The sequence below is a fragment of the Actinia tenebrosa genome, unplaced genomic scaffold (assembly GCF_029948245.1).
Source record: "Actinia tenebrosa isolate PJP-AT-01 unplaced genomic scaffold, QUT_ActTen_1.0 PGA_scaffold2__45_contigs__length_23673736, whole genome shotgun sequence".
NCBI lineage: Eukaryota > Metazoa > Cnidaria > Anthozoa > Actiniaria > Actiniidae > Actinia > Actinia tenebrosa.
Window position 1 is genome coordinate 15,856,780 of NW_028292579.1, and position 27,208 is coordinate 15,883,987.

Sequence of the window (27,208 nt, forward strand, 5' to 3'; positions counted from 1 at the left end):
TTTTTGTTTTATTTTCAGTTTATTAAATATTCATAATTATATAAGGTATAAGTTTCTATTGTGTAGCCTTTCAGTCATATTTGTTTTCTCTCTGATTTGTGAGGTGTAAAATACATACAATACTGCATGTACTGAGTGCACTATTGATTAGGAATGGCAGGGAAGCCAAATGACATGTTCGTATTGCGAGTTTGTACTACAGTCGTACGGAATTTGCTGTAAAATAACTTATGAATCTCGCATTCTGATTGGATGGAAGCATGTGCTCTATGAGAGCACACAGGATGCGCGCGCATTTTTTATTTTGTCACTCGTGTCCAAAATAGCGGTTATTCTAATTTGCATTTCATAAAAGAAATAAAAAACTTGCTTGCTTTGCAGTGTGTAGTTAGAAAGCATTTGGGAATTAGCAGAAAAGTTGAGTGTTGAGAAGCACTCCGCTACGCGCCATGCTTCTCCTAACCCTTCTTTCGTTGGTTCTGCCAATCCCCACGTACTTCATAACTACACACAGCACACGCGCGCGATTCTATTTCTTCAAAGCTATAACGTTCCGCATGCCAGAACTTCACTCAAAATGTACTCCTATAGTCCGAGAGAGCTTGCACGTTGTGTTGGGTGGCACAGCTCATGCAAAAGCGAAAATAATAGAAATAAGCATGTACCTTGACCATAAAATCTTGTGATAAAATAACATCAATATATCAAAGAAAAATTATACATCTTTGCACTCAGTTCTAGCTCTTATTTTCAGGATGATTCCTGCATATTCTCCCTCCAAGGAAATAGGACAGCGCTCCTTACAGCAGATTTGGACTTCGCTCCCATCTATCTTTAAATCTAATCTCACTCAGTCTTAGGCTTTCCCGGTTGCTTGTCAGTAGCCTCCTGTTCTTGTGTTCCTGGGGGCGAGTCTAGTGTGTCTCTGTGCTCTACTTCACCATCCTCGTCATCGAACTCGTCTTCGTTGTATTCCTGCTCCTCTCCTTCTTCGGCAGTACACAACATGTAACCAATGAACAAGAACAAAAACAAAGGGAGCCCAAACATAATGCTGGCGATGATTGGTTGAGATGTCCAGATTTCCTGAAAATATTTTTAAAAAAACCGGGTTTGTTGGTATTATTCTTTATTTCTGCGTTCCAAAATAAAATATTTATCAGTGAATTATTTACTTACATTTTGTGAAAACAATTAGATTAAAAAGCCGAAAGTTACTTACATAAGCTGAGGTGACAAATGAGTAAACTCCCTAAAAAAGAAATAAAGAATGTAAAAAGTGGTTTGGTAAGCCTCTAGCCTGCAGAGCAGGCGTTCTTTTGATGGGTTTGAGGAAGAATGGGGTTTTGGGGTTCCTGTTTCGACCAAGGGACCGCGAGAAAAATGGGACCTAGCAAAAAAAGGGAACAATTTTCGCTCATTCCAAAGCTCCCCCAAAACCCCGGTTTTCCCCCAAACCCACAAGAACGCCTGCTGTGCTGGCTACTTAGCCTCCTCAGCAGGCTACCCCATATACCTCCGTTGGGAGCCCTGTGTTAAATCTTATGGCAGAGAAGAACCACAGGAAGCCCAAGGAATAAAAAGAGCCAAGGAGACGCCTGCAGAGTACGCTATGGTTTGGTAAAAAATATCATCAATGTAACGATGATTATGATGATGGTGTTGATGATGTTGATGGTGAAGGTAGTTGTGCTAATAGTTATTTTATTGATGACTAAGATGAGGATAACGGCGACCGCGTTGCTGTAAATTGACGATGTTCAAGACGTTCTTTTTTTACTAAGCTGTAAATTTCGCTCTACACTAGTATAGGGAATGGGGGTTCCAGCGCAATCTCAACACGGGCAAGACCCGTGTCAAAAATCCACCTACGGACAATCCCCACTCCAAGTGTGGTTGGGGGCAACAACGCAAATATGTTAGTCTATATATGGAGTGCGAAGAATGTAAAGAGTTTGTTTATGATTTCTGTGTAAAGTGCTTGAAACCCAAGTTTGTACCTACTAAACCAAATAAGTATATTTGTTGTGGTAAGAAAATGCAAATAGAAGACGACACGTCAGCACAGTGTTACGAGTGCGGTAAAAATATTCGTAATGCCGTGCCTTGTGCTACCAGAGAGCAGTATTACGCCAATGGAGGTCGTACGAAAACACCTTATAAGAGAATAAAATACTTCAGAGACTGGATGAGTCACATTCAAGGTCAACGGCCGGTATATTTAGACGACGAAGTAATGGAAAGAATCATAGACCATTTAGAAGAGCCAACCCCACAAAGTCTACGGAAGACATTGAAAAAATTAAAACTAGGGAAATATTACAAAGCTATTCCCTATCTTTTGTCTGAAATTACCGGTAAGTCTATTCCCGAGGTTTCTGATATGACAAAAGCCGAGTGGATGTTTTGTCGGCTGGATAAGGATATTCCTTATTACCCTGACGTAATCTACGAAATATTTCACGAAATCGACCCCAACCACCCCCTCTTAGGATGGATTCCAAGAAGATAGTGAATCTTATGGCATAAGATGAGAAATTACGCGTAATAATTCGCCAAATAAGGTCATGCAAATAATTTATATTACGCGTAATAATTCGCTAAATAATTTATATTACGCGTAATAATTTACTAAATAAGGTCATGCCGTGTATTATGGTATAAATCTTATGCCATAAGATTACGCGTAATTTCCAGACTGTCGTTCGATATGTAAACGAAATCCTGTCACGCTCTTTTCAAAGCAGATGTTTACTGAGCAAGCTTTCTTTGAAGCTCTTCTTTCGCTTCTTGATAGATCTTTTTGCGAGATTCCTCGGAAAGATCTTTCACGATGGTTTTTTTATTCCTTATGTCCGACTTTAGTTTCTCGTATTTGTCTTCTTCAGCTAAGATAAGCGAGAATTCTGCGTTGTCTATCTTTCTGTCACGCAAAGCCTTTGAGACAAGGTCAATGATCGTATTTACTTTAGCCCTTGACAGAGCTATTGTCGTGTCATGCTTGGATATTTTGCTTGACAACTGTTTCATAACGCCTGTTGTAACAGCCGAAATAATACCGCAGACGGCGCCGACGCTAGCCAAAGGAACTCCAACGATTATTCCCGGTCCAGTAAGCGAAGTAGCAACGCCAGAGCCTGTTAACGCCACGGACATGGAGCCGGAAGTTATCGCGATTTTATGTAATATGCTTCGGGCTCTAGCATACTTTTTCCTGACCTCCTCATAGTGCTTCGTTTGACCCTCTAAGTAAGCGAGGATTAGATTTGCCTTATTCAAGCGGAAGTTCTCGGCATTCAATTCATTGGGTTTTGTAGGTAAATCAGGATAGAGTGGAGGCGCTGATGGTATAACATCCATTATATATACTAATGTACGACGCTTTTGGGAATGATATACAGGAGCAGCCACATCACGACAATAGGGATTACTGGAATTGGAGGGCCTTCAGGAAGATGTTTCCGCACGCGGATGCTAGTAAGTTCGAAAGAAGGCCCGATGGTATTTACTATAACGGCTCCAGAATGTACAGTAATGAGGATTTGAAACCTACGCTGGTTAATCAGATAGACGATCAACTGAAGAATTCTGGTTATGTTGAACATAAGCCTAAGCCAACATATGTTGAACATAAGCCCGTGCAAGGTTGGTCAAAGGAATTATTGCTGGGTACCAGTACTTATCCGATACCCGCAGTTTCATTTGATAAACACCCAAGCTTGGACCTAACGCTGAACATGCGGGTCTCTAACAAGCATTCCTTTCCGTTAAAGGTGCGGGATATCTTCAAAGACGTACCCATTATTCATACCACCGCTAAGGAATCTCATGAATGGTTAAGTGGTCCTAACATGCGTTATTGGCCGCAGCAACTAAACTTTGCAGTTTGGTGTGCCACTAGCGGCTGTGGTGTAAGCGCAAGCTTGATGAAGAATTCAATATTTATGTTTCATTTTCACTTCACGGTTAGGAGAATACTGCATGAGATGGGTGTTATTGCGCTGCCGGGAGATGCTGCGTTTTATCCTAGAGATAACAAATACGACGTTCCAGCCTATAACAGGCTTTGTAAGGAGTTCGGTGTTGTAGGGAAGGATTTCCGATGCACTGCCGGCGCTAACAATGGTCTGGGGCATATTTGGGCTTATTGGGGGATTGGTGGACACGAGCTAAGTGATAAGGAAGTTCATGCATTGAATCTACGATGGAATACTGGGTATCATAAGGAAACTCACGACAGTAGCACCTTCTTTGAACCAAACGCTAAGACCACTAAGGAAGTCAGAGACGGACCTCTATTCAAAGATGAGGGCGGTAAGTATGCAGGGGCTAATCCACTGATTATCAAAATTACCAACGACGAGCAAACGAAGCAATATCTTAATTTCATACCCCCAGAAGGTAAAGGACTAACCAAAGCCGGCCTTGCCCGTTTGAACCGCAGCATAGAAGCTTACGTGTATTCCATCCTTGGAGCTCAGGTAAACACCCGATCGAGTATAGTGGGGAATACTGGCGCCGCAGAAGAGACGCGAGCCGAAGCTTTGATTCTATTCGAAAGTTCGATCTTGGAGGGCGACATTAGCAAGGGCGTACAGCGTTACCAACTAGCTATACAAAATTCTAAGGCGAGGTTGGACTATGCAGTAGCCCCGGGTTGTTGGTTAATGCCTAGTAATTTATCTATAAATACTGGTTCTGTAGTAGGATACAACAACAAACTGCAGCGAGCTACTAAGGATATGAAGTTTGGGGTGAATGACGTGAACTCTGACACTCTTAGGAACATTCCTCACTTCGTAGAGAAGCCAAAAAAGTCACACGAAACGAAGCTACCCGTAGTTAAGGTATCAAAGAAGGTCCTACCTGCGATACCTGAGGAATATGACCATAACTTATTAAAAGCCGGTCTAGCAGCTGCAAGCATTGGTCTGAGCTATTATATATGGCGATGAACAACCCCTACGTAACTGGAGTAGATTGTGTCTATACGACTTACACAGGCGAGAAAAAATACACCCAGGCGTCTTGGGTTGATGTCACGGGGATGTCCGTGGATTTGAACTACTCCGGAAAGAAATTGATATTATGCAGCATTTCTTTGGGGGCCGTTAGCAGTGCGAATGTAGGATTTCGTTTCTGTGACGACAATGGAGTATTGCAACCCATGCGCGCGAAGACGAACAACAGAGAGCCCACGCATTTCTCAGTAGAGCCGCCAACGAATAGCGCCGAGAATCTTTCCGTTTGGACTTTCCACATGGTTGCTGATTGCCACGGAAAGGTAAAGCTGCAGATAAGAGTAGATGACACCGGGAGTGTTTGCATAAATAGCATAGAAAATCAAAGGAATACTGTCTATAACCACATGACCATCAGCACTTTGACGGTAATGAGCCTCTAGAAGGGAACTTGTTCCCTGTAATATATGAATCCATACGTGAGGGAAACGCGTTATACCCACCGCTTAGATGAAGAGGGATATGACAACGGCGCTTGGCATGACGTTGGACTGTGGGTTGAGGTTGGGGGCACTGCATTGGTCATTTGCACTATTAGCATTAATGCAAATACGCATGCGAATGTGGGGTTTAGGCTTATCGATGAGAATAATAAGCCCCTGCTTCCTTATCGAACTTCAACGAACACCAGGAAAGTTACCCCTTTTTCGATGGAGCCCTACACTAGGTCCACTGAAGACCTAACGCCAGTGACTTTTCATATGCTAGCCAATTGTAAATATGCTAAGTTGCAAGTCACTTCTGATGACGGCAAGTTTGGGATAAATCGCATAGGTCGCAGGCCCGCTAATGCAGCCTGGAGTCATAAGCCCATTTCTACCATGAGTGTGTTGCCGTTGGTTCCAAATTACCAGGGCGGTGCTAATACCGTCTTTCATTATCCTCAAAGCAGGACACCGTCCAATGAGAAGATCAAGCCTTCATCTTCTTCATGAGGACCACCCCAATAGCTACGACTAATATCCAGATGTTATTCCCTACAAACTTCAACAGTTCTCCGCCAGCCCTAAGTGCCAAGGAAACAACTGAACCCAGCAGCCCAGGAAGACCGGCTGCCATCTTTTTTCCCAAGTCCGTTAGTCCATTGCCTAATTTCTTTACGCCTGCACCTGTAGCCTTAAGCGCGGATAGGATAACTCCTACTACGCTTGAAATAGCGACCGCAAATGCCAGCGGAATGCCATACTTCAAAAGGGCTCTTTTTACCTTTTCCTTGGTGGTAAGCCCCAATTCTCTTTCCAGGTTGTCCTTTTGCGCTTGTAATTCCGCGACTCTTTCCTGAAGGGCTTCTAATTCCCTTTGTGCTGCCTCCCTTTCCTCTTCGGGACGAGTTTGGTCATTAATTATTTCCTGCTGCCGCTCTATTTGCCCCTCCAGGTCTTCGATGGCCTGATCTCTTTGCCGGATTTGCTCCTCTTTAGTGTTGATTTCGGTAATCAACTGCCGCCGTTCCTCCAAAGAGCCGGTTATGATAGTTTGCAAGTTTTTGGCTTCCTCCTTGCTCATATCCAGGTTTTGCAGGGCAAGCTCGAAGGCCTTTTGGGCTTGGTCTCTTTCGCGAAGAGAAATGTCTCTTTGTTCTCTAAGTTCTAATATGCGTTGATTCTTGTCGTCAAGTTCTCTCTTTTGAGCATCAAGGAGTAGTCGGTTTTGCCGCATGTAATCTGCTTCCCTTTCCTCCATCGCTTGCTTTAGCTCTTCTACTTCCCTTATCGCCTCAAGACCTTTTTGTTGCCGCTGCATTATGGTCCTAACTCTTTCGACGGCTTCGTCAATATTCTCACTATTTTCTCTCATTCTTTCGGGTAAGTTGGGTTCTCCTAATGCCTTTCTAAGGGTTGGAGGAATATTTTTATCTGCGTAGTATTTACCATTTATGTCCCTGATGACATATGGATGAGCATTAGACCTATTTAACCTTGCTACTACGACTTCCCTGCCCCATTCGTTATCCGCGTCAAACATTACTTGGACTTTGTTTGGATCCCAGTTTGGGAATTCTTCCTTGATCCTATCGAAATCGTCCGGGGTTTCTTCCATGGATTCGTTCATTTGTTCCTGAACCCTACTAAGCCATGCAGCGCTGGGGGCTTCAGGAATGTCGCCGCCTGGACCTACTACGTAATCCATTTGCAAAAATTCTGGAACGGGTTTGTATGGATTTTTTCGTGTGAACATACGATTTAATGTGGCCTTGACCCTCCTCCACCTACTACCAAACTTGTCTCTTAAGGCTGCGTCGTAGATCAGGGGGTCTTCCTTGCCTTTAGTCCATGCGTCGTATTCGTCGTCGTTAATATCTGCTTGACCTTCCTCAGTAAGGGGGTCGAAATCCGTTCCTTCTGCTTCCATTATATATGATAAGCTCAAAGTTAAATCCCAACATATTACCTAAGCAGGTTGGCGGACTGAAAGCAGAACGCACCTTTCACCGGGTCACCTTTACCCCCAGCAGCGCTAAGCCAGGGGAAACCCTGTACGTAGGCGTGCCCCGCCTAACGGATAACCTAGTGTTGGTTCCTGGCACCCTGGCGCTAAGGTTTGACCTAGCAATACAACCAAACACTGCGGACGTGCGTTACGTCGTCAATAACGTGGGTAGAAACCTCGTTTCCAAAATACGCGTAAAGTTCGCCGGGGAATCCTTGCTGGACTTGAACAGGTATGATTTGTATACCACGTACAAAGACTTATGGTTGACTGCATTTGACCGCGCGCAAAGGATAGAGCAGGGAATCGCCAGTGATGCCATACGCAAGGTAAGAAGCGCAACCTCTGGCGCCTCAGGAGAAGACGAAATAAAGACGGCTTATGGTACTAAGCATGTAGTTCCATTAGATTTCGAAGTTATCACGAACCACGGTGCATACTACCCAAGGCAGCTAAGCGAGCTGCAGTTCGAAGTAACCCTAGCAGACACTACGAACATCCTACAGGGAAAGGACGTAAGTTCCTCAGCCGTCCACCCATACTCCGTTACTAACTTAGAGCTGCAGTACGAAACGGTATACAGCGAAGACTTAGCACGTAGCGCCGGTATGGAATACAGCTCCGGGAAGGCTTTCCTTTACGATCACGTCGTGATGTACAAGACGTTCAGCTTTACAAATAACGTCGAAGAGGTCATCAACCAAAGCATTAACCTTCCCAGGCGCAGCCTCACAGGGATAATGTTGCTGTTCGCAAAGACATACACGGCAGGAGTGCGTGACTCTGAGGCGTTCTTTAATCCTAACATCACTAACGTAGGCGTTAGCATTAACGGAGTGCCTAATAAGGTTTACTCACAAGGGATAAAGCCCGCGGATATGTACCGGGAAGTCGCACGTAAGTTTGGCGACCAAATTAGCCCCGAGGAATTCTTTAAGGATAAGTATGCGCTGTGGATCGACATGCGCACGACGAACGACGAAGACCTACATGGACAGGGATTGCGGCTGGTAAATACCCAGGACGGTATTACGTTGGAGATCAAGCGCACCAAAGACGCCAGCGACACTACTAAGATCAACGCATATATCTTCGTAGTCTCAGACGCGCAACTGAGTGTAGAAATGAATCAGCTAAAGAGCGTTGCATATTGATGACTCATCCTTTTGATAAAAAATATCGTTGGTATATAATGCTTCGCGTATTTGAAAACAACGAAACTAAACTGCAATGCCTAGTGCAAGGCGACCAATTGTATTTCAAAGCAAAGGAGGTGGCTGCGGCGTTAGATTACGAGAACACCAAGAAGGCCATCAGGGATCATGTCTCCGAAAAATACCAGAAAAGATGGGTTGACATGCAAGGGGTCCCAAACCGTTCCCCTTCTACTATCCACCCACAATCCGTGTTCATTTCGGAACCTGGGTTGTATGAGTTGATATTTAGCTCCAAGCTACCTAAAGCAGTGGAGCTGCGTAGCTGGGTCTTCGAGGAAGTCCTACCTGCGCTTAGAAAGAATGGTAACTACGAGCTGGAGAAGCGCTTCAATAGCCCAAATAAGATGAAGTTTAAAATAGAGACCGAGTCTGACCTACATAATCGGGTCGTATACAACGTTCGCAGGTTCTACCCATATGCAATCATAGTCCCTGGCTTAGGAGAACTGCAAGACACCTCAAATAAGCGCATTAAATGCTGGCAGAAGGGCTACCAGGCAGGGCAACCCGACCTGTTGATTCTCAACAGTCATAAAAAATATAATGGGCTGTGCATCGAACTGAAAACACCTAAAGGCAACGGAGTCCTGTCCGACAAACAAAAGGTGATGTTAGAAAGATTCGAAGAGAATGGTTACCTGACCATCGTAAGCAATGATTACGATATGCTGACCAGGGAAATAGCCGAGTACATGGCCGACGTACGTACCCCTTGTCCTTGGTGCGTAAAGGCCTTCAAAGGCCCCAACACCTTAAGCACGCACCTTAAGATATTCCATAGGTATAATGATTCTTAAACAAACATACTGGCGAGATCTGCTGCAAGGCGTTTCATACCGAATAAAAAATTACGTCGCATTCGAAGACATCGACCGTTTGAGGTTGGTCTTAGAACGCGACGGTCAGGAATACAGCCTTTGGGCGCCTGACTGCGTGAGATACATACTGCAGGGTGAAGAATATACACACCTACGCAGTCATGGTAAGGTAAACGGCCGATGGAAGTTTGACATCGAACGTCGAGCGGAGGATAATCCGTTGTGCGACTAATCCTCTTCATGGGCGGATAAGTAGTCATCTGCTGTGTCTGCCCTCATTTTTTCCGCCATTTCATACGCTGATAAGGTAATAGTCACACCTCCTAGGAACGCTGCGATGTAAGGTAACATTATACCTTAAGTAGATTCCACTCTTTTCTTACCAACAGATAATGATCTAAGGGCTTAGGGCCATCGTAAGGGCAGCACCAAATATGTTGACCGCTACGTATACAGCCACATCGGTCGCAGATGCCATCCCAGTGTTCCCTATTCTCCCACCTTACACCCTCATAGTCGTCGAAGCATACGAAGTCTTCGTCGATCTCCTTCTTACGTCGCGTGAGCACCCGGCCGGTTTCAAGGGGGCAACATCGCTCTGCTAAATCGCCGTGGGTCTCGCAGACCACATCTGTGAGGTCATAGCGACGGCAGCGGTACTTATGCCAGTTTTCTTCGAAGAGGGGTTCATCGCATCGGCGGCAATGACCTTTAAGGCAGACTCTATGCTCGCGGTGATATCGTAGGGCCTGTACTGTGGACAGTTCCTTACCGCAGTCACCGCAAACAGTGCTGATGGTCTTCTGACAGACTTTCTTGGAAAGATGGTATTGTAATCGTTGCTTGGAGCTGAAAGTTCTATCACATTGCAGGCACTTCATTATATTTACCTTATTTTTTATTGTTATTTTGTCAAATGCTGCAAGAGACAATTACGTAGATCTCATTTTTTATTGTTAAATTGTTAAGATACGTAGGTTTTATTAGTAGGAATGATGAAAGACATAAACCATTCTTTGCAGCATTTTAACAATAATGAAAAATAGACCCTTACTTGAGACCTCTTTACAGCATTTAACAAAATAACGATAATTATTAAGACCTACCTTTAGAGCATCCTGCAGCCGCCTTAACAAAATAACAATAAAAAATAGACTATCCTTAATGTTATCTTTGCAGCATTTAACAAAAATAAGGTCTATGCTAATTCCTTTGGTGGAAATCAGTAAGACCTTCTTTACAACCTTTTCATCGAGCATCTTCTAAAGTCCTTCGTGCTTTAGTATCCGCAAAACACCAATGTCCAACGAAGGATCCTTCGACGAATACCTCGTTACAATGACGACAGGTGTATTCTTTACGTGGCGTTGCGACTATACAGTCATCGGATGGTTCAGTAGGCTCCTTAGGAGGGAAAATGCAGTCGGTAGGTATTTCACACGTAATGCAGTCCATATATTGAAGGTCTTACAGCCAATCTAAGTGATGGTTTAACTCACTTTGGGTTTCGAATGCTTGTCCACACTCCATGCAAACGTAATCCATATACTTACGGGGGATATCGAATGAAGTCCTTAACGGACTCCTTAGCCCACGTTGCCATCGTCAAAAGCGCGCCAAACCGTTCTGCACGCTTCAGACTACACATCTCATCGTACAATTCCTGTACGCGCTCCTTTAACCGGTCTATCTCCTCCCTTTGTATTTCTATGGTGTCTCTTTTATCCTTTGCGTCGGCGATGATCTTTTGCACTGCTTCCACTGGTTCCATCTATATATGAACCCAGATCACATACCTTGTAACGCTCTGATAGTAGGACCCACCGGCTGCGGAAAGACCCAGTTCATCGTGGAGCAGCTATTAGGACCCTTTAGATACCGTTTCGACTACATAGTGCTGCTTTGCCCCACCTACGTGAATAACCGCACCTGGACGGGCATAGGAGTGAAAGACGACGACTTCTTTGTAGATATCTTAGATCCTAACGAGTTATCCAGCCATTTGAAGTTCTGGCACAAGCAATTCCCTAAAGGTACACAGACTTTGCTCATACTGGATGACATCGCCTGCGGGGACGACGTAAAAAAGCGCACCTCCGAATTAGTGAAGCTCGCTTTCAGCGGTAGACACGACAATATCAGCGTTTGGTTGCTTTCCCAGCAGCTTACCAGTGTCTCTAAACCCTTCAGGGAAAACATAGGCTCCCTGGTCGTATTTTATACTCCAAGTAAGTCTGACCTGGAAACCATCTTAAGCGACTACGGCGGTGAGATATCCAAGGAACAGTTACACGAATACATGCGGCATTTAAAAACGCACCAACATTCCAAGATGATCTTCTCTTTGAGGTTTCCGTATTCAATAAAGATCTCAGATCTTTAACTCCTAATGTATATGGAGATTGAGCAGCTCTTAGATGAAGTCCCCACACAGTTAGACGAAAGTAACCTCAAGGAACAACTTAACATCCTTGTGTCTTCGGGAAAGTGTAAAGAAATGATAGGCAGGGAACTTACCCATGAGCAGGTTAATAAGCTGTCGGAAGAGGAAGTCAAGAAGTTCCATAAGAGGTATGAGGCTGCCCTTGCAAGTAAGACCACGGACGCCGTAGCATACTCAGCCATTAAGTTCGCGACTAAATTGCTTGGACTTGCGCTGCCCATAGACGACGTGGAGCAACTACAGAAGGACATAAGCGAGGACTATGTTATCGCCCAAGAACTTAAGATAACCTGCGGCTGGTTGTCCTTGAAGTGCGGTAAGTTAATGGCAGTCGCCTCTGCGGCACTTCACGTAGCTCAGCATGTCGACTTGAAGGAGGTACTAGGTTCCTTCGGAACATCTTGGAAGGACTTCAAGAAGGACAGAGAAGTCGAAAAGGTCTTCCAGGCGGCACTTGCTGAGGTACCTGATCAAGTCGCCTCAAGTACCTAGTCAAGTACTTAGTCAAGTCGTTGTCAAGTCACCTCAAGTACTTAGTCAAGTCGTTGTCAAGTCACCTCAAGTACTTAGTCAAGTCGTCCTTAAGTCATTCTCAAGTACTTAGTCAAGTCGTTGTCAAGTCATTGCCAAGTCATTGTCAAGTCGTCATCAAGTTACTTGTCAAGTCCTTCAAGTCCCTTAATATAAGATGAGTGACACCGAAGAACAACCACCCGTAGAAGATACCAAGATTACCAAGGCTAAATCTCCGGGCAGAGTCGCTGCCGGAAAGAAGCTCGCGGAGATGAATAAAAAGAACAAAGCAAAGAAGGAGGAAAAGGTGGAGGAAGAGGAATCCTTTATCAATCCTGGGTACGTCATTGGCGCGTTAGGAGTCGCTATAGCAGCAGGCAGCCTTTACTTACAATGGCGGGCTACGAAGCCAAAAGTAAAGTGGGAGGCCGCAACATATCACGCACCTGTAGAGACGAAAAAAAGTAAGATCCCTGAAATGGAATAACCTTCTCGCTTTGTAATATAATGTCGACCGCGTTGTTGAAAACTGTTGAAGAAGCAGCTATCATTACTTCTATTGTTGCGGGTATTGGTTGGGTAGGTAAGAAAGTGCTCAAAGAAGACTTTACTGAAGACCCAAGCAAGAGCTTCGCTAATTTCGCTAAAATGACCGCTGCCGTAGGCGGGGCTATCATGGTAAAGGATTACCTACGGAAGGAAAAGTACCTACCTAATGTATAATGGTTAGCTTAGTCGCAGGTGGAGTCATTGCAGCTTTAGCATTTACAGGGGCTAATTATGGTGGTCAATATTTGGATAGATTAGTTAGAGGCGACAAAAGCGGTGCCGCCGAAAGAAAAAGGCACGACTTAGCGCTGGAGAAATATCAGCGGGATGTGGCGGCTTGGAATGAAAAAAGACAAGCTTACAGGGATTGGTTGGATAAGAACTACCAAGACAAAATGCAGGCGGATAAGAACTTCGAAAACACAGACTACGCCTTCAAACTTTATGCGCAAGCGCACCCCACAGTGGCGTTAAAGAAGCCTGACTTTAAGAATTACTACCAGCCTTCTAAGAAACAAAAAAATAGTGAGTTGGTCTTCGTAGGAGTCGCAGGGCTGGCAGGAGGCGTGGCCTTGGCGTATCTAATATAATGATCGTCTTTTTGGAAAGCGACAAGAATGACTTTACCACTTATCTGAATCCTCCCATCCGCGCGGAAAGGGTTCGGTTGGTTAGTTGCTCTTTGTACAATTCTTGGTATAATTTAATTGATGGCTTTGTCGTTGACAATGCCGCCAAACTAAAAATACCAGATTCCCAATACACACCTATAACACTGGCTAAGGAGCTAGCAAAGCATGGATATACTCTTACCACAGGATTACCCCATGAAATGACATTCAAGAAAAATAATGGGAGCGCTAATTTGAAGGACAGTTCATTGGTAGAACTCCTGGGCCTTACTAGTACCACGATAAATAGCGGCAGTACATATGATGTAAAATGGAAAGTCGCATCCTCTTACGAAGTCTATTGCGACTTGGTCAATAGTTACAGCAATGGAAAAAAGTCTTCTCTTATGTCCAAGTTTCTGCCCAAAGGTAATCCATTTGACCTGGTAGAATACACTCCCATTTCTTTGTGCTATGATTTGTCTAATTTGGTAGAAAGCATAAACATCACCATTAAGGTGGACGGAAAGACAGTGGATTTCAACGGACGTAAGATCAATCTTGTTTTGGAATTCATATAATGGGTCGCGTAGAGGACAAACTTAAGAGGATTTACTATGGGCCTGAGGGCTATTGGAGAGGAGCGTCAGCTATTAAGAAACTCGCGACCGCAGCCAGGGTATCAGAAGAAACGGCTAAGAACTGGTTAAAAAAACAAACCCTCTGGCAGGTTTATCTTCCCGTGCCTAAGTACATTCCCAGGCCCAGCTTCACCGTAAATACCCCCAATGAAGTTCATCAGGCGGATTTGCTTTTCTTGCCGCACGATAAGGTGAGAAAGAAGACCTATAGGTACGCTTTGACCGTAGTTGATATCGCAAGCAGATACAAGGACGCCGAACCCATAACCAGCAAGGATTCTGGGGAAGTCGCAGAAGCCCTAGGTAGGGTTTATAAGCGCGTCTTGAAATGGCCTAAGCTGCTGCAAGTGGATGCGGGGACGGAGTTCATGGGCGTGGTAACTAAGACCCTGAAAGACCACGACACTAAGATTAGGAGAGCCGAAGCTGAGTACCACAGGGGTCAAAGCATTGTCGAAAGATTCAATAAGACCCTGGCCGAGCGTCTCTTTGGATACCAGTATTGGAAAGAGCTGGAAGATCCCTCCAAGCGCAACAGGGAATGGACTCAGAGGCTCCCCCAGGTCGTCGCGGCTTTGAACAACGAGGCGGCCAGGGTTACGGGAATGAAACCCAAGGATGCCATAAAAAAGAAGCACGTGGAACACAAATCCTTCGTCAGAAGTTCGAGGGCGGTCTTCCCCCATGAAAAGAAATTAGGTAATGTCACGGTTCGATATCTCTATGAGCCGGGTGAATTAGAAGGAGGATCCAAAAGAGCTACGGATCCTAATTGGTCTTTGGAAACTTACCAGATCCGAAGCGTAATAGCTAAGAAGGGTCAGCCCATCTTGTATTATCTTCATGATGGTCCCACGCGTGGGTTCGTCAAAGAAGAACTGCTTATCGTGTGATGTCCGAATGCTATCGTATGCACTCCGTCATCACACATCCATCGCTTACCGTCAAATGCAGACAGTGACACCTTCTCCTGCGTGACGTTATGTATCTGATGACCATAGCTGCGCAGGCTGTTCATCTTATGCCGCTGTTCCTTGCGTGTTCGTAATACGTTGAGGTAGGACTCGTGCGTAATGTCCTTCTTAACCACATACTTTTTTACGCCTTTAGCTTTCTTTTCTACGCCGTCTAACTTTAGCACGCTGTACATCTTTGGTTTCAGACCCACGTACTCTACTATGGGTTTTCCTAACATTTCGTCTTTCATCTTCCCAATTACCTTCTTATTCTTCGCAGAGTAAAGGAAGTGCTCCTTCGGGTAACCGCTGGTGTCGTACTCGTCTATGTCGGGGAGGCAGTCTTTGTAAACGTCTTCCGTTTGCACTTCTAGAATTAGGGAGTCGGTGTCTGTGTATAGGAGGCGACAGCGGTCTCCGTACTTTGGCTTAAGCTTATCGTAGTAGAACTCGTACATAAGCAGCTTCGATAGATCCAGCACCGTAAAGCCTGTGTAAACGGGCTTGTTTAGTAAGAGGTTTGCCCTTTTCATGTGAATCACGTAGAAGTTCAGCATTTCTACGTATCTAACGAAGCCTGGCTGTGACACGTATGCTTCTGCTTCCTCTTTGGTGCTGACTATTTTTACGCTTACGCGCTTGCGGATGTTCTCCATTGTCTTTCCGAACACGCTGTTGTTCATCAGTTTGAAGAGGTTTTTCTCGAAGTCATTTTTCGCTGCGGTACGCTTTTGCGTGTTAAAGTCAATGTAGGGGCGCATCCAGGGTTCCTGCGTGAATTTTAGGACTCTGTGGATCTTCTCTACGCGCATTCCGTGTCGCACGTAGAACTGCAGGTTGCGGTAATGTACCACATACTTCTTCTTATCCATCAGGTTCATAGTTAGTTTCCTGTACGGTTTGTAACCAGGGCACATTTGCTTTTGCAGCGGACTTAGCTGCTTAAATGGTATCTCTATCGCTTCTGGTGCTAAGGGGAACTCATTGTGTTCGTCGTGCAGGCGCTCTGGGTACTCCAGATCCACTTCTAAAACGTAACCCTTGTCTTCCTCCTTTCCTACCTGCATGTAGAAGTCTATCGGCTTCACTGGATCCCATTCGAAGTCTCTCACAGGTAGGTACTGTGACATTGCCCAACCATAAAGGTTATTCGCATCCAGGTAGTAAATGTATGTGGTTGGTTTCTCTGGGTCGTGCTCTACTAAGGGGTTGTTTGCGCGGGCGTAACGTCGGCTGGGTCCGCATACGCCGCCACGAATACCGTCTTCCATAAACCGATACATGTCGTACTCCGTTAGGAGATCCAACTGCGCATTTGTCTTCTTTAACAAAGCACTCCAGCTGAGCCCAGGAGCCGTGTAGAAATTAGCGGGATCCAATCCGTAATATTCCATAGCCATCTTTCTGAAGCTTTGGAAAACATCTGCGAGCAGCACTACGTCAGACCTTAGGTAGATGTCGTGGTAGTCACCCATGTTCTCACAGGAGTACTTTTCCCACACGTCTAACGCATGCTGGTACTCCTCATCCTTTATACCAGACTCGTTTAGGGTGCTGTAGAAGCGATCTTTGGGTGGTAGGGGTTCTTTGAATCGATCCCAGGAGTCCATGTATTCATATGGGTAGACTCCTTTCCTTTCCGCGCCGTATTGACTGGAAATGGGAAAGTTGGTGTTATACTTTACGAGGTTTGCTAAGGAGTCCGCCATGAACTGCTGCGAGTCTAAGAACTTTAGCTTACCCACAGTTACGGACATGTAGCGCTCTTTGTTGTTGGGTATGCATTTGACGTCGGAGCCGTCCGTTCCTTGTAGTAGCAAATGGGAGTCGTAACCGCGGAGGTTGTGAAAGAACACGGGTATTTCCATTTCTGGATCTACTTTGAAGTTTATATTACATTTCCAATGAGCCGCTCCTCTGTATTTACCCGTGATGTGGCAGTGATCTCTAACCTTATCCACATAGAAATCCTCAACAAATGCTTTGTGGCAGTGAATGCAGTGCGTGGAGGGCTTTCCCGGCTTCTCACCTTTCTTAGCATACTTCCCGCATTTAAAATGAGCTTCTCCTAGATACTTTCCATCTTCATCCCACGCTTTCTTGGCTCGTCTTCCAAACTGAAGAAGCGTATGTTGGCAAATGTGGCATTTTTTTGCCTTGTTAAAAGCCTCCTGGTTCTCTTTGGTAAATTCCATCTTCTTTGGACGTCTTAATTGTTTTCTAATCTCCCCCTCCTCTTCTCGCAATGCTTCTAGAAACTCATTAGCTGCGTTCTTACCTCGGTAAATCACAGGAGGGTTTGCTTTACCGTCTGATTTGACTACTATGTAACCAAAGGAGCAGATCTCGTGTAATCCTACCTTATTCGTGGCGCCACGTTTCTGCTCTTCCTTAGTTATCAACGCTTCGAAGTCTGCATATATCACGTAAGGCACTTGCATCTGCTTTTGATGGTCTGCGTATGAAAGCTCTTTGTTGGTGGGCATCTGGATCCGTTGCGCCACTTCTTCGACTCCGCGGCAGATCTCATCGTGTTTCTTTAGGGCATTTAAGGATGTAAATGACAGCAAGCAGCAGTCGCAGAAGTACTTTTTGCCTTTGTGCTTAGTATGTCTGTAGAATAGTCTGCTAATGTGTTTAACCCATGAGTAGTGTCCGCCGTGGTAGAATAAATGTACGCGCTCTCCTTTACTTTTTGACAGAACTAACGGTACTATCGTCTGCTCTCTGACTCCGTAAACGTTAATTGCTAGATCGTTTATTTCCTCAAATATGGGGATGTCTATCAACTGCATGGGAAATTCCACACCATCCCACTCTAAATCGTCCGTGGGATACTTACTTGTCCTACAGGGATCCTTCTCTGCTGGATACAGTGCAGACCTGATTGCCCACATAAAGCATCGATTGTCTTCATTCTTCACGTTTACAATAGCCTTCTTCCTTTCTACCCACGTTGGTAGCGGTACGTAACTCCCCCCTCGTATGGGTACGTACCTGGCCATACTTATCTCTATTCCTTCAACCTCCTCTACTGTCCAACCCGATCCTTCTTTCGTGTAGTTAGACAGCGACTCCATTATTGCTTCTAAGGCTTCACTGAGTGACCTATCCAGATTCGTGGATTCTAATATCACTAACGACTTTGATCGCAACATTGCTGTCGTCATTACCTCGTCTTTTGACAAACTTACTTCTACCATTATGCTCGCTTTCAGGGCTCCTAATTCTTCTATACCTTTTCGGAGAGTCCTTTTAACCTTCCTTTCTGACTGACGCCAAAACTGTCTAACGTCAATCTCACCGTTACCGGGTATTGACACCGTGCTGAAGTTGCTTTGGGATTCCATCTATATAATAGGAAATATTTTATACCTAATACCAAGCACTTTTTAGGTCGTCGTAGTCGTACTCACAGTCCTGACAATGCCAAAACAATTTAACCTTAGTCTCAAACTTCTTACCACATCCACAATCATAACTGCTCATACACTTCGTCTTCATTTTCAAATGCTTTTTCAAATCCGCTTCTTTCTTAAAAGTTCTCTTACAATCTTCGCACTCCATATATAGACTAACATATTTGCGCTGTTGCCCCCAACCACACTTGGAGTGGGGATTGTCCGTAGGTGGATTTTTGACACGGGTCTTGCCCGTGTTGAGATTGCGCTGGAACCCCCATTCCCTATACTACTCTCTACCGATGAACGCAAGGTAACGGTTTTTTCAAAAGACACTCAAATAACAAGATTTCCAAATGAATTGGAAGTTGGTGATGATGATGATACTTACGCGTATTACCCGCTGTAAGTACGAATCTCCACCGTATCCCTAAAACACAAGAAAGACAAAAATATAATAATATATAAGTAAAACTTGTCGAGTCATGGAAAATTATAAAATTATATTAGTTGTAAAAGGTAATTTATTTTTATTTCGATAACGTGGGGAGTGTTTGCCCAATTTTCGTACTAAGCGTTCGAAGGTGCGCACTTATCTCCCCTCAGACTATCAGTGCTTCTCATTACGATTATTCAAAGCTTGAGCTAGTGAGAAGTCGAAACAGACGTGGAGATCCTGAGGATTGAACCGTGGGCCTTTAGTTTTGAAGGCCGCGTACGAACCAATTGAGCTTCACCCGCTCCTTGGTCATGAGCAGCAAGCTAGAAAACCAAACTCAACTGAACTTAAGCTCACATTTCCAGCACCACACACACACCACACCTTCGTTGTATGTAATAGTCATGTTATATGAATCTCTTCTTTCCTCCTTCCATTCCTCCATTTTCTTTCCTTTCCTTTCATATCTTACCCTCTCTTTTCCAGACAGTACATTGTCCAGAAAGGTTACCATCTTTTCTTCGGTAAAACCGTCCTTGATATCATTGTAAGGTAATAGATAATAAACTAGAGTGGTTGTATTGTACACCATGATGTATGGAGAAGCCATTGAACTAAAGAGTAACAAAAATCATATCAATAATACAGCCTCTGGGCTGATCTAAGTCAGGGCACACCTAACTCACAGATTGAACCCTGAAACAACCTCTGGTGTTATCTTCTTCAGCTTTACTGACAAACGAAAACAATAACACTCAAGGGAATGGAACATGCATGGTTTGACATGGGGGAAAAAGGAAGAGTCAAAAATTAATAAGCTCAAATATTTTCAACTTACCTCATCATTATGTTAGTCGTTATTTCATCTCCTAATGTCCAGCCGAACTGCAACAGCCTACAGAAATAGAAGAGTTAACTAGCTAAAAACTAGTGTGAGCTGCGTCCGTGTTTCTAATGAAATAGTAATGATAAAAAGGTAAATTATACACCGTGAAAAGATGAAAAAACTGACGTTTCGGACGCTAGTCCTTCGTCCCTCTTTTGATCTGACGAAGGACTAGCGTCCGAAACGTCAGTAAGTTTTTTTCATCTTTTCACGGTGTATAATTTACCTTTTTATTATTACAGAAATAGAACATAAAAACATACAGTATCATGAGAGAAAAGTTGTTGTGAATCCAAGACAATGTAAATTCTTCTTATTAAAGGTTTAGTACAAAAGCTTGGTTCCATCACTAGCGAAGCAATCACAAACGCAAACACAAGTGAGCACAATAGCAGGGAATTCAGCAGGTACAAGTACAAGAACCAAGTTTTCCTTGTGATTGCGTTAGTGCTTCCATCACTAGTGAAAACCAAGCTTTTTTTTGCTTTTTTAATTTTGTTTATTTTTTGAGATTTCGCCCACAGGCACGTGCTACACAATGGTTTCTACACAATAGGACACAAGGTTTCCTTAAATATGTAATCTTGGTGAAGAATATAAGTACTCTCAAGCATAATTTATTATATACCTGTGATATTTGTTCCTGTGATGGAAAGCAGTCTGCTTTACAATCTTGCCCGCTCTAGAAATATGCACATCATAAAATAAAAAATCACAAATTAAACACTGAAATAAACTTAGACATACTACTCAACTTGTAATGTGACAGTGTGAACCATTAACAAAAATGAAGGAATGAATGAACCGAACGAACAAAGGTGGGAAGGTGGGAAGGAAGGAAGGAATGAATGAACGAAGGAGGGGAAAGCAGCCAAGAAATGGAGGAAAAAGTAAAAAAGTCAGAATAGAAAAGGAAGGAATGAAAGAAAAAATTATTACTACCTTTCATTTTCTTTCTTCTTGCTAATATCTTCAGCAAACACAGTGAACAAAATAGATTTTCCTAAAAAAGAGTATGAAATATCATTTCTATATTATTCAATTGACCACTGTCTTCTGGATACTATTGTACTTTCTATAATGATCACTATCTGAAAAAAATTAGTTCTACCTTTTTATGCTATTGACACACTTTTTTATCAACCCTGAACTTTTTTTGGTTTGATCTACCTCTGTGCAGCACTTAGTAAGCTCTCACATCAAATAGGAATCAAAGGAGATGTAGTAATAGCGTAATGGGGTCTCAGGTGTGTTTTTCATGGATGTGGCATCACATGTGAGTAGAGTTTGTTAGGTCTCTCTTGATTCAAGAATCAAGCAAGCTTACCTTCCAATTAAATCTGTGAGTTAAATATGCCGGACTTACATCAGTCAATTTCAATGTTGTTTCAGGGTTTGATAAAATTGGTGTTGGATGTCACTGAGGTATTTTGTGAGCAAGTCACTTACCAGTTTCTGAGATGTCATGAATATTTGACCTTGTGATCTGGATAAAAGCACTATACTTTTCCTGGTCTATCCAAGTAGTAACATTGTCTACCATTACCATCGATTCCACTGTCAAAAATAGGAAAAGATAGTAAAGAAATGCAAGGATGGATATTGGATTGAAATTATGTGTATATGGGTGGCTTACCATTATAACATATGGACATGTGACAAACAATTGCATTTTATTATGCAAAAATAGGTGATACAATGCACATATGTGAACAAGTTTCAGTATAAAAAACAACCAAATAACCAAAGAATAGATAGAATGAAGTGAAATAAAAAATACTGGTCAAAGTATAATAGTCAAATAGACACAAAAGAAAACAATGGAATTAAGGTCTACTAAAGTGTATTAGTCTAATATCTATTTCATGGGTTCAGTGACTTCACTCTAGGTAAAGGCTGCCCTTACTTTGAAATGGAAAATTGGAGCCATCTTTGAATACCGAAATCACAGGAGCTGTTAGTTTCACAGCCTGTGGGAAAATAAAAAAAGGATTTCTTTGAATGCAAATTAACATTATATCAATGCATGGATATAGATTGATTGGTGGAAGAATATGAAAGGGTCGCATGGATAGAATGGTTGATTGGCTTGGCGGATAAATGAAACTTGGGTGGATGAATAGATGAATAGATGGATGAATGGATGAATGGGTGAATGGGTGGTTGGATAGGTGGGTGGGTAGGTGGTGTGAGGGACAGATGGATGGATGGTTGATGGATGAACAGAAGGACGGACAGATGAGTGGATGGATAGATGGATGGATAGAATGAGATGGATGGATGGACAGAATGAGATGGATGGATGGACAGATGGACAGACAGATGAGTGAATGGATGGATAGATAGAATGAGATGGATGGATGGATGGAATGAGATGGATGGATGGATGGATGGATGGAATGAGATGGATGGACAGATGATTGGATGGAGGGATGGATAAAATGAGTTGTGGGTATATGAATACCAATGGTTAGAATTTCCAGATGAATTAACAAATTTGAGGATGTATAGCACAATGGGTGGATACAAGGGAGTGAGTGAGGGGATAGATGGGATAGAAAAAATAAAATAAGATAGATGTAAAGAATGGTTAGTTAGATGAATAGACAGGACTGATGTTTAAATAGAAGGAAAAATGAATAAAAAAGTAGACAAATGGCCATCTACCTTTGGAAGTTCATTTTCTGAAATACTGTAAAAATAAGCCTCTGTAACTCTCTTCTCTGCTGCATTCCTGAAAACTTCCTGAAGTTTTGAAAAACAGCATTAATGCACAAACCCAGAGGCTCTTGAAGCAACTCTTTATTGTTTCATGGCTTTCATACCTTCAAATCATCATTTCCTTGGCTGCTTGTAACCAACAAGAAAAATACTGTTCTATCTTTCTGGACATTGCGTAGCTGTTCCCCACTAGTAAGTTCTGTGACAGCTGGTCTAAAATCATGTAATGTATACCTTCAATATCCAGGAGCAGATCTAGGGGAGGGGTCCATTAGGTGTGCACCCCCCCCCCCCTTCCCCCTCCAGATGAGCTGATATCTACTGCATTATTAATGTGCAAATATAGTAATTTCATATTGTTTCTTTGCCCAAACTTCAATGATCAAATTTTTAATCTTACTCATTTTTATGCAGTCTTTCTCATGTTGGGGTCGTTTGTGAATCAAGTATGAGAAACTCAGTGTAGTCCTTTATTTATTTTCAAGACTCAAGATTCAATAAGTATTGTCACATCTTACCCGCCAGCTTTATTAGCAAACTGTACAATGTCTTCAGTAGTACGGTCACCTTGATAAGTTAGTACAAGCCCTCCTTTGATACTAAAACAATAAAGTATGAAAATTAGTCTTTCACAATCTATATAGCCAGTATACAATAATGAATTATAATGGTTTTTCAAATACAATATTGTCTAAAAGTATACAATAAAGCATTTCTAAAAGGGTTGTACAAATAATTTCATGGAGAAATATCCACACACAGAGGGGAAATATAGGTGTCAAAATGGTGAAAAAAGAGTGCTTCCCCTGGCCCTTCCAATCGGAGGATTGATTCCCAAACTTAAAATCATGTAAGTTGCAGGTGCTTGTTGATACTTTCCTGTAACACAATCACTTGAACAAGAGCTTTGTGGAACCATAAGATTGCTATTAATTCCATTTATTCATTTTGTACTTACAACTTTATGGTTGGAAAACCCCTAACATTATATTCCTTTGCAATACCTGATAAAAAGAAAAAACAACAAATGTCATCAAGGCTTTAAAAAGTTTTATAAACCATTTGTGTAAATAAAAGCATTTTAGATTAATTCTCGGCAATCAATTACAAGATACGGCCAATCAAACAAAGATCCAGTTATCATGGGACGACTGAACCATATAAATTAAGGGCCAGTGAATCACAACTATGGATAAGTTTGGTTTTGGTGACTTCACTGTAATTCATGTTAGATGTTATATTTCAATAGTCAAGACCCTTCTTAATATTGTCTTGCATGCAAATTTCCCATGAAAATACAAAACATTTCACATCAAATTCCATTGCAAGAATGTGTGATTTCTTTTGTATTTTCATGTTAGCCTTGTATCCAAGATAATTTTGAGAGGGACTATCTAGTCTGCATAGCAGTGCAGTCCCCCTGTCCTTACTCCTCCCCTCCCCCCTCCCCAAGTGCCACAATGCTGACTAGGAACATCGATTTTGTTCACACAGACAAAATATTTTTTTATATAATATATAAATATTTTTTATATCTTTTGTATTTTCATCTTAGATTTACATCCAAGATAATATTTCAAGAGGGGTCTTGACTATCGAAATATAACAAAGTGGCTCTTGTTGACAGAGCAGACATGCTAGTTGGTAAATAAAGTTTCCTACTTTTTAAATTTCATTTTGCTAGCGCAAACATTTCTTTCATACTCACCAGTATATATAGTAGCATCTACTTTAGCAACATTAATAGAAGTTCCATATAAAACCTTGCCTACTTCCTCCCATATTGGTTCTAACTTTCGGCAATAGCCACACCAAGGTGCATAAAACTAAATTGATTATAGATACAAGCTATTAACAGAATTAATCAAACCTTTAACTTTTATCAATACCCTTCAACAACTTTTGGGCTGATTGATTATTAAGTCAAAGCATGGCTAACTCACATATTGAACTGGAACTTAATGAGCTAAGTTTAAGTGGAGAGAGGAAAACCAAAGAACCCAGAGAAATACCCGGGGGGGGGGGGGGGGGGGGACTCCAGGAAAAAAGTACCGGGGATGCTCGTCCAAAATTTTCAAAAAGACCCCTTAAAGAAACCGGAAGCCCCCTAAGAGATACGACAAGCATCCCCGGTACTTTTTTCCCGGATTCTCCATCCCAAAGAAATACCCTTGAACCAAGGAAGAGACCCAAAAACCTGTTCTCACACAAGATTCTCAATCCAGGAATAAAACCTGAGACCCCAGAAGTGAGAGGGCTCATGCACTGTCACTATGCCACCCTTTAGAGGTTTAGTTTCTTTGGAGGCATTATTCATCTCTACCAATCCCTCCCTCTAGTATCCTTAACAGAAATGATCACTCTTTCTGTATTTTCTTCTCTGGGCTTTCTGTCATTCATGTAGCTGCTAGAAAATGGACTGAGAATAGAGTAAAGTACTGGAAATGCATAGTTCCTCCTTTCTTGTTTTCTCACTTTTTTGCTCCCAGTCCATCTTAGCCAAATTCAGGTAGCCTACAGGAAAATTCAGAAACCTGCAAAAGAGGGCAACCTTTCTCATGCATGATTACATGAATTGAGAAATTAGCAAACTTACTTCAACAAGCCAACTGCCTTGGTTCTTAAGTTCTAAAAATCTACAAATATAAAATGTTGTATTTATATGTTTAATATAGAGAATATTACACAGTGGTGTGAGGTTATATAGAAGTTTATCTTTGAGTGGTAAAATATTCTTCATCACGAGAAGATAAAATTCCTATCTTCTAGTCAATGCGTAATTTATTTTCTTTTTATGAGTATAGACCCATTCACAAATAAAAAACTTGTTGCAGCCCACATTAAAGTGGAAAGGAAAACATCTGATGTGAGATCATCAATATCTTCACATGTTATATGAAAAAATATGTCACTAAAGTGCTGGATGTAGTTCATACATAGTTCATATGAAAACACAAGTGGCATATTGCCCAGGGCCCAGTCGTACGAAGCCTGGATAGTGCCAACTGGCAGATAAATCCTTATCCAGTCGATGCTGTTATCCAATAAATTTATCCACTAGATAAGATTTATCTGTTGGATGGCACTTTCCAGGCTTGGTGCAACCAGGCCCTGTAAAATACTATTGTCTATATGACAAGGTATATTATTTCATCAACAACTGTATTTGTCAACCCACATATTTGTACCATACATGAAGTACCATACGACCAAAACATTGCAATCAAGTCTGACTTAAAATTATTAATTGTGGCCTATCCCTGGTTTGTTGCAAAACAAGCCGCATAATTTTATTGCCCATATTACGATTCCTCACGGTAGGGTTGCCAGTGTCAAGATTAAATTAACAAGACTATTTGCTGTACCATTGCAAGCCTATCTAAGTTACCATCTATATTTTTAATGTCTTTATTTTAGAGGAATATAAATTTATCATTGCATAACATAAAGATTTTGATCTTTCGGCTCTCGGAACTCGTTCCCATAAAAAAAAGGCTTCATAGAAAAGAACAAAAAATGAAAGTTGAATAAAAACCAAGAATTTTTTGAATTTTTTGTTCTCAAGATGAGTCACTTGTTCGATTAAAACTCACACCAAAATCGAATGTCCAATGTCAAATATAATTCCAACTACATAACAAGCGTAACGCTATACTTATTACAGGGATAAAAAGGGATGAAAGATGAATAAAAATGAAAAGAAGGACAAAAGAGAATTATGAAAGTACTTTACCTATTGTCTAGCTCTTGCACATAAGAACCGTCCACACTTGATATGCACGCTAAAATAACACAAATGGATAAAAGGTTAGACATATAATAGAATGGATGGCTTTGTTTTATTCATTTCTTACCGAAGAATAGCAGAAAAAACACTGAAAATTGAGACATGGTTTTGACTGCCATTTTAAGTTGAAAACACCTGGCTGTCACAGGACTGCGCGGACAGATCTATAAAGGGATCCCATCGCTCCGATTACAAAACTGAGACGAACAGTTTTTAACGGACCAATTCAAAAAGTACTGAAGTTCTAGTAACTGGCTTATTGAGTGGCGACTTTATTCCCACGAAAAGGTTAAAAGATTAATCGATGATATGCAGAAAATGATATCTAGAAAATCTTTAAGACGCAGGTAGCCCAACTACAGATACTACAGGTAGCCCAAATAGGACTGTACGCGCGCGTGTGCAATGAATACAACAATTGGGGGTTTGTTTTCCCATTTCAGACAACGTGTCGTTCCTTTAAGAATAGCATTCTATGTTTCATTTGCATCAGCGCTATTTGCATCCAAACAAAGAAATGATACTCAAGGGAATGACACGTGGTCTGAAATGGGCAAAACATGACGCCCAAGTTGTTGTATTCATGGAATACATAGAAAAGAGATATATCTGTATTGACAATTTGGACGCTAGTCTTTTGTAAAAAGCAAATATATCATGATGTTGATGAACAATATAATCACAGGCTTCACTGACTGGCATCGTGTACATTTTTTTCTTAATAAATTAACTAACTTTATTGAAATATCATTCATATTATCTTCTAATTTTAATT

General features: G+C 42.2%; 1 protein-coding gene across 1 annotated transcript; it reads right to left on the reverse strand.

The window, feature by feature from the left end:
• LOC116297846 (protein disulfide-isomerase TMX3) lies at nt 1–26,567 on the reverse strand. The gene is made up of 17 exons (XM_031706154.2): nt 26,501–26,567; nt 26,380–26,428; nt 25,243–25,282; nt 24,355–24,472; nt 23,605–23,650; nt 23,165–23,245; nt 22,751–22,859; nt 22,593–22,670; nt 21,832–21,895; nt 21,375–21,482; nt 20,868–20,928; nt 20,554–20,607; nt 19,878–19,934; nt 19,512–19,653; nt 18,992–19,030; nt 1,223–1,252; nt 1–1,086 (listed from the first exon to the last, which is right to left on the reverse strand). The coding sequence occupies exons 1-17, from the start codon at nt 26,550–26,552 to the stop codon at nt 847–849; spliced, it is 1,368 nt and encodes a 455-aa protein (XP_031562014.2). The 5' UTR covers nt 26,553–26,567; the 3' UTR covers nt 1–846.
• Between the last annotated feature and the right edge of the window lie 641 nt (nt 26,568–27,208).